This window comes from Gasterosteus aculeatus, chromosome 21 (genome assembly GCF_964276395.1).
Source record: "Gasterosteus aculeatus chromosome 21, fGasAcu3.hap1.1, whole genome shotgun sequence".
NCBI classification, from domain to species: Eukaryota; Metazoa; Chordata; class Actinopteri; order Perciformes; family Gasterosteidae; genus Gasterosteus; species Gasterosteus aculeatus.
Window position 1 is genome coordinate 16,682,808 of NC_135708.1, and position 7,876 is coordinate 16,690,683.

General features: G+C 43.0%; 1 protein-coding gene across 1 annotated transcript; it reads left to right on the forward strand.

The window, feature by feature from the left end:
• The first annotated feature begins 240 nt into the window (after positions 1-240).
• rnf32 (ring finger protein 32) lies at positions 241-7,833 on the forward strand. The gene is made up of 7 exons (XM_040166865.2): positions 241-515; positions 898-1,120; positions 1,205-1,347; positions 2,645-2,802; positions 3,384-3,492; positions 6,554-6,721; positions 7,522-7,833. The coding sequence occupies exons 1-7, from the start codon at positions 501-503 to the stop codon at positions 7,759-7,761; spliced, it is 1,056 nt and encodes a 351-aa protein (XP_040022799.1). The 5' UTR covers positions 241-500; the 3' UTR covers positions 7,762-7,833.
• Positions 7,834-7,876: the final 43 nt, after the last annotated feature.

Here is a 7,876-nt window from a genome sequence, read left to right on the forward strand (position 1 = left end):
TCAGCAAAATGTATTGTTACAATTTTACTCATGAATTAACTTGAACGAAACATTTTAATGCTACAGATTAATTGTGACAGAACAATACAACTTGTTACTGTTGCTTTCAGGCAATGCCGTGAAGAACAAATGTAAACATGCACTATTTCTTTATTAAGTGTAGTTTGGTAAAGTAGAAAAGCACTAAAGTAAAGCAAAAAATGTAAACCTCAAAATTGTACCCCAGAATGTTTAAGGATTGAGTATTGTATATGTTTTTGTAAGAGTATCCCTTATTTATTTTCTGTTTGGCTTGTTACACACTCTAACATAATTGTATGTATATCTAATGTGTTTAAATCACACACAATAAATTAAAGTAGCCAACGGTATTTGGGTAAATAGACTATCCAGTATATTTATATGGCCACATTCGACTACATTTTGGAATAATTCATACAACTACATAATCCGAAACCGGACCGGTTACCTGGCAACTGTGTGGACACCGTGTTGATAGTATGGCAAAGCGGAAGGTTTGGACTTTATTTTTGGTTTAAAAAAAAAAAGTAAAACTACGGAAGATGTCTCGTCAGGGTTTCTTCCACTACGTGCCTTCGGTCTTTAGACGTGGTCCAACTTTTGAAGCACGGCGCTCCGCTCGTTTAGTAAAGTTCTCCCGTTGCCTGCTAGCTTAATTAACGAGCACCTGTGTGCATCTAACGCCGTACGGTTCCGTCCATGTTGAAAACGGTGAACGTAACCGTTAACTCTCCAACGTTAACTTGTTTCTTCCTTTTGCTTGCTGCAATGTGTCTAGACAGCGTGATTGTGAATTACATCTTTTTTGTGTGTGTGTATTTATCGGTTATCCTGGTCTGAGACGTTACGTGAATGCAGTGATGTTACATTTCGCAGGGCTTGACGTGGAAAGCTAGCAGCTCGCTGGTGCTCAACTCGGCTGCCTTTCAAGACCACATCACACGCAACCTGCTGCATCCAAACGTCCGACTTCCTGCCCCCTTCCCGAGGGGCAAAAAAGCAGCGAGAATAAAACTAAAGGAAACTGCTCTGCAGACACACGATCAGCAAGAGGAGAGGGAATACGTGCTTGATTCTGCGCCACCCCCTTTAACGCTGGGTAAAAACAACCCTGGGAAATATAGGAACACTATATTTGTGGTGACCTCCAGGATGTAACCGGTGTCTTTCCTGTGTCTTCTAGCTCAGAAGTTGGGTTTGGTGGCCTCCCCTGCAGGGAGGATATCTGAGGACGAATGGTCTCGGGTCAAGGAGAGGTCTGTTCGGCAGGGGGACTCTGCACAGCCGTGTGCAATATGCAGGGAGGAGTTTTACCTTCAGCCCCAGGTATTCCCCCAACACCGCCCCAATAGCTGCTGTGAGAGTGCTCCTTTTGTGTGTGTGTGTGTTTCCAACATTCTGTCTGTCCTCGGGGAAACCTGTGTTTCCGTATGCACACATGGTCACATACACAAAGCCACCCCCCCCCCGGCAGTTCCTGTATGTCCTAATCTGTGTAGACAACTGTACAAATTTACCCATACTGCCTTGGAACTCAACTGTGACGTGATGATGTAGCAATCAGTGTGTTACTGTGAGGGTCATTCAGTCCTTTACACCTTTCCGATCCCCTTTTAAGATGCCAATCTCCTCAAGAATGTGGGACTAGAATAGGCGGCCTCACAAAGCACAGTTGCCATAGATGCGTATGTAAATATTAGTTTGACTCAAGGGGGGAAAAAAAGTTAATTAGAGCCTGCTAACAAGGGAAAGTGACAGGAGGGAATCTTTGTTGATTTTCCTGCAAACCTATTCTAACGACGTGTATTTTGTTGCGCCGTCTTGCATTCAAGCATTAATATGACAATAAAAAATGCTTCCAGCGGTGGTGGTTCTTTGTCAGCTGTGTTGATGTTGCTTCTTTATCCAGCTCATACTATTTTTAATACAAGTCACTTTGTTTTCTCTAATAGGAATAGATTTTTAATGAAAAGGATGCTCTGCTCTCTCTTACATTTTACTCTCTTTCTATATTGTGTCCATAAACTGTAGCTCGCAGCCTTAAAACATTTTTAGACGTGAAATTTCTCTGTGGTTTAATAGCTTGTCGAGCTCCTAGAAATTGTACACTACAGGGGGCCCTTTCACTGGTGATGGAGTGTGTTGGTCAGGCCAAAACAATGGGAAATCAATATGCCTCCCCCTGCCCTCTAGAGATCTGAGTAAACTGGGTTGTGTGCCAAGCCCAATAGCTTTGGCTGTCTCCTTTCAGACCATAAAAGAATCCCACTCACAGGTAGAAGAGACTATAGTCCACAGCCCAGCCGGCCCACTGGGGGTTCTGCTGACTCCCTCTATCCTCTCAGCAAATAACACTTAAAGGCAGACACATACATTCTCATACGTGCATGAATACACACATTTAGCTTGGCTTCAGGCTCAAATACGCACAGCCTGTGCACAGACTGTATACCATATGAGAGCTTTTTTGTAAGCACTTGAAAACTCGAAAACCACTACAGGCTCAGCAGCCTCCTCTGGAGACCTTTCAAACCATATAGTCGACCTATGAAATTGCATGCATGATACAATTTTCATTTCAGATGCACTAAATAACTTATATCATGTTTTTCTGTTTTTTTAGGTGTTGCTGTCATGTTCTCATGTTTTCCACAGAGCATGTTTGCAGGCCTTTGAAAGGTTTTCTGGGAGGAGGTGCTGCCCAGTGTGCAGAAAGGAGCAGTATGAGACACGGGTGATCCACGATGCAGCTCGCCTTTTCAGACATCAATGTGCCACCAGGTGCATGCAGTAGATGCATTGTTTTAGTTTAAATGCACAAAATACTTTGTTTCAATACATGTATGGGACAGACAGATTCAGGATTGTGCAAACTGCCAAATAGTCTCATAATCTCAGCAAGTGATTTTGACAAAACAACATCTTTCATCTAGTGTTGAAGGAAAAAAATAAGCTTGAATACCAAAATAATCTTTTATAAATGAAATTGTCAATATTAATAATAAGTAATAATAGTCGATCCCATTTTATTATGAATAAAGGGAATCTGCGTTAAATGAAAACATGGACTCATGATCAAATATCGGAGTTGCATATGACATTTCTAAACAATCCATAATATTTGTGCCGTAATAGTCTCAGTTGGAATACATGGAACCACACTTGCTATTAGAGCTTGGTTACGGTTTTACTTAATGAGAATTAAATAAATTAATTTTCAATATGTTAATTTGGCCTGCCTAGAAGCTTAGAGCCTCTCCAAATTATAGCAGTCCATAAATAAAGTGTTGACATGTTTTGACGGTGACTTTTTGAATATATTTTGAGGATGTGTGTGTGTCTGTGTGTGTGTTTGTGTGTAGAATTCAAGCACGCTGGCGAGGCTACCTGGCTCGAAAAAGGTACCAAAAATTGAAAAAATCCATCTGTCCAAAAGACACACGGCTGCGACGGAAATTCTTTGAGGCAAAGGTGACTTTCTACTTCAAATTTTCAGCGATCACAATCAGGTTTAATTAATCAATCATTCTTCTTTTGATCACACTGGGGTCACGGGGCCTAGCATCCGTCTCCTACATTTCACGCAGGCATTTCTAGACTCTTTTAGTCAAACAAAGCTCGCGACAAACGTCAAGTCTTGATGGTCTCAGGGACTCGCTGACCCCACTGCTAACTTTCAGACACACCTTCACCTGCTCTCACCCTCTCAAGCTTCTTTGATGCTTTGTGAATCATACACTGATTGTCCACTAATGAGGAGAGAGTTTTGTGTTTTAGTCAAACAGTCTGGACATTCCAGGGTCAACACAAAAGCTTGTCGTCTCCTGTGCATGTTTGGGTTTTAGTCTTCCTTTATCTGTGTGTGTGTGTGTGTGTGTACGAGAGTAGCTTTGTCACTGTGTCGGATGGGAGAGGGTGAAGAGGTGAGGTCGACCAGGATGTTTGGATACCTGACGCAGGTTTTCATTTCAGGCTTTGTACTCGTGTTCAATTTTGAACCTATAAATCATGCAAATAAGGTTTTATTTAAAGGTTGGCCCTCAAGAACAACCAGCGGATGGGGTCGTTTGACTCTGAGGCTGCGGGTTGCCTTCAGGGTGTCTCTCAGGAAAAGGGAACATTGCCACCTAGTGAACCTCCCCCATTTGAGGCCTCAGGTGACCTTATCTTTCGACCAAACACCAATTTGTTAGGGATGCACGGAGATTTCTCATACAGATTCATCTTATGACCCCCGCTTTAAAATAGTCATAGCTCCAACACGTGCATTCTATGTGCCATGTCTAAAATGCCCTATCCATTCATATGTTGAGTTGCAATCATGCAGAGTGCTGCAGCGCTCCAAACGGGCTGATTAAGCATGAGTGACAAATATGTGAGGGGCACACGTGTAATGTGATGCAAGGGTCGGAGTGTCCTACCCATCCCCCTGTCAGTCTCTATCATCTCGCCCATAAACCATGCCTTAACATGTCACGTAAACAAAGACACAGCATTTACTTGGCCAATTAACTGTGTCCTAACACATTAGGCCGTGTCCTGGTCCACATGCTTAGGATGGAGTCATAGGCGCTGTCAGCCACTTTGCATTCACGTTGTGTGAATCAGAGGTTGTGGGTGGTCATGAGATTGTCTCATATCTTTTGTCACACCGAGGACGATCTTCAAGAGCTGTGAGCTGCGCAGCACAGCGCTGACAGGTCTGATGGACTTGATTTTCAGCGGGAAGACTTATTTGCTCAGCTGACTGTAATGCAAACAGACGTGTTGGTGCTGGGCTGAAACCTGTGTGAGACAGAGAAACCTATTCTTTCAGTATTCCTTGTGATAGCACGAGGCCATAAAGCATCTTTGTACCACCAAGCCACAGGTGTTACTGGAAGGAAAAAAAAACAACTCCCACATATCGGCCCATTTTCTGAAATCTTATCAGCTGATCCTGATGCCCAGCTTTCAATTTTTACTCACTTCGGAGGTCCGACCCTGAGTCAACACATTAAGGGGGACACTACCCACAGCTAGATGGATAGCCGTGAGATAACGCCTGTGCGCTCCACCTCCTCTTCCTCCTCTCTCTGTTCTCCCGTCCACATCGCCTGTAGAGCAAGGCAAAGTTCACCAGAGCTGCTGTTTGTCTTCACTGTGGAAAACACAGGCTCATAAAACCATCCATCCAAACGGTCAACTTTGGTTTATAAGTGATGAAAGCGTGGCTGTGAAGCAATTCTAATGTCACTACGATCGGCTGCGTGTTTGTGTGTGCGCGTGCTGAGGCTAATGGACTCTAAGTAACATTGAGCACAAATGACATTGTATTTCCCAGATGTAGGGCGACACATCAATGTAGAGCTGCATCTAGTTGATTGACAGAAAAATGATTGATGGCAATTCTGGTAATCAATTAATTTTGAGCAAATTCCAAATATAGTTAGCTTCTCAATCACGTGTTTCTTTTTGTCCTGAGATGGTTAACTGAATGTCCACATGATTTGATCTGTTCAGGAAAACAAGCATTTTCGAGATGTAACCTCAGGTTTAAGGAAATTGTGACAACCTGTTGATCAACTAATTCATTAATCCACCAATTGCAACCATACATGTATGTATCCGTAATCACATACTGTCATAACAAATAGTTTTTTCCAGAGGTTTGACCCACATCTATGATCTTCCATAGGTGTTGTAATGGAGATGGTTATCCATTAATTGTGAAGATGGTATTACTTCTGTTATATAAAACATTTAAATGAATTGATAAATTGCACAGGGCTGCTGGAACGTATACTCTATATAAACATAAAGCCTATTCATTCACTACTAAACGCGTTTTGGATATAAACATTCATTAATTGTTGCCTAGCAACCACGGCTGTAAATGTGAGACGCCAGATGAGTTCCAGGAGGACAGACAATGGGAAGAAGTCTTTAAAGTCAGTTAATTTGAGAATTTTAGAGGAGACCGGGTCACTTGTTAATTATATTTCAATTTCTTTATTTCCATCCTGAATGTCTAATTATTCTTTCAAAGCCTCCTTTATTCAGCCAAGGCGAACATTATGGTGGGAATTAAGGAACCTGTCTCCTGGCTAAAATGGGGCGGTATTCGTATGTTAGGTTATTAGAAATAATTACAATGATTATAAATGTCTTTGAAAAGAATAAAGATTAGTACTTCAAGACATGTCATTTGTAACCTTTAATAGTTCATTAGTTTTAGTAATACGCCCACGCTGTGTATAAAACAGACTGTAGTTCTTATGATCGTGTAGACGGCAGAAAAGGTGTCAGATTTGTCTGTTTCCACGTTTCCCAGCACCATCTTTCCCGTTTCTTTTTACTGGTTTCCATTAATTCTCCGCGTTAGTGGTAGATGTGACTGTATTGATCTGGCTGTTTAACAACTGCATCCTGTCAGCATGCCTCAGCCATTACAATACACACAAACCATTAGTCGCCGCTGAAAACACGACTCCATTGTGTGTCTGAATGAAACATGCCTCCTTTGTGTGACTCAAATGCTTTTTCTAATAAGTTGCAGGAGTTGAATGACAGCTTTGTCCGATACTGTCACACCGACACGGAGTCTTTTCTGAGTGATATCAACCGCTCCCTGTCGTCGAGCAGACGAGTGTTCCAGCAGCTGGAGAGAAAGCAAGTCTCTGAACCTCAGGAGAATGATTGGGAGCGAATACAAAGCCAGGTCAGGAGCAAGTCACACTCTGCTGAACCAGAAGCCGCTTCTATCATTAAACAAGCTCCCCCTCCCGCCCCCCATAAAAAATATCTTCTCCTCCCAGCCTCGCCTTCCTCCTTGACATGTTAACGCTTGTATGGGGACAACGGCATCACAGCTGCAGTATAGAAAGTTCACCTCTCCAGCGGTGATCATTGACTTCATCAAATGAATGGCCGTGGGTGGACTATTAATCCTCTGTGTTTACAAAAAACATGACCCGGTCTGATAATGCACCGCAGGCTTTTCATCGCCTCGGCTGCTGCGGAGGGTTTGAAAAGACATTACGGTTTGCGTTTCCTTGAGGCTCCATTGTGGGCTTTCCTTGCAGCCAGTGCCATTTTCCATAGAGGGAGCAGGGTGTGTGTGTGTGCAAAGAAGAGGTTGTTTTTTTTTCTTTCCTTTATCTGGTGTGAAAAGGTTGCGCACAAGGCAGGAGTGGCTCGGCCTTGACATTGAATATGAAACACTGAATGTGCTTTCAACACATTACCTTGCACCTTTTTTCACCGGTGAAAAAACCCTATAAAGTGGAGAGCAGCTCGTTATGAGACATTTAACGGTCCTGCATGTTGGCTCCTAAAAACAGGAAGCTCATCTGGTTAATGATTGGCGTTGGTGTTTTAAAAAAACATAAGGATCACTTATATGAACATGTTATCACCTGGATAGTGACTTACAGATTTAGTTAAGAGTTCCTTATAATAACGTGGCGGTGGCGAGGTTTGCCTCTGTAACAGGCGGTGTTGTGTGTATATTTCCAATAGGTGGTCCAGAGAGGTGTATGGGACTGCCCCATCTGCCTGACGGCACTGCGTAGCCCGAGCCTCCCAACAGAAGCCGGTACGTCCAGCCATCACCGACACGCCGCCCTCCTGTCCTGTTCCCACGTCTTCCATCAGCTCTGTCTGGAGGCCTTTGAGGCCTTTTCAACCGAGAGCAGACCTTCCTGCCCCCTGTGCAGATCGTTCTACCACAAAAAAATCACCCACCTGGACACGAATTGAATTTAAGATGGCATTTTAGATCACATCTAGCAATATTTATAACCTGTAATAAAAGTATTCCTGAAATACTAACCCAGCCTGTCCGTATTGACCCAGGGCGTCACAATGACAAATG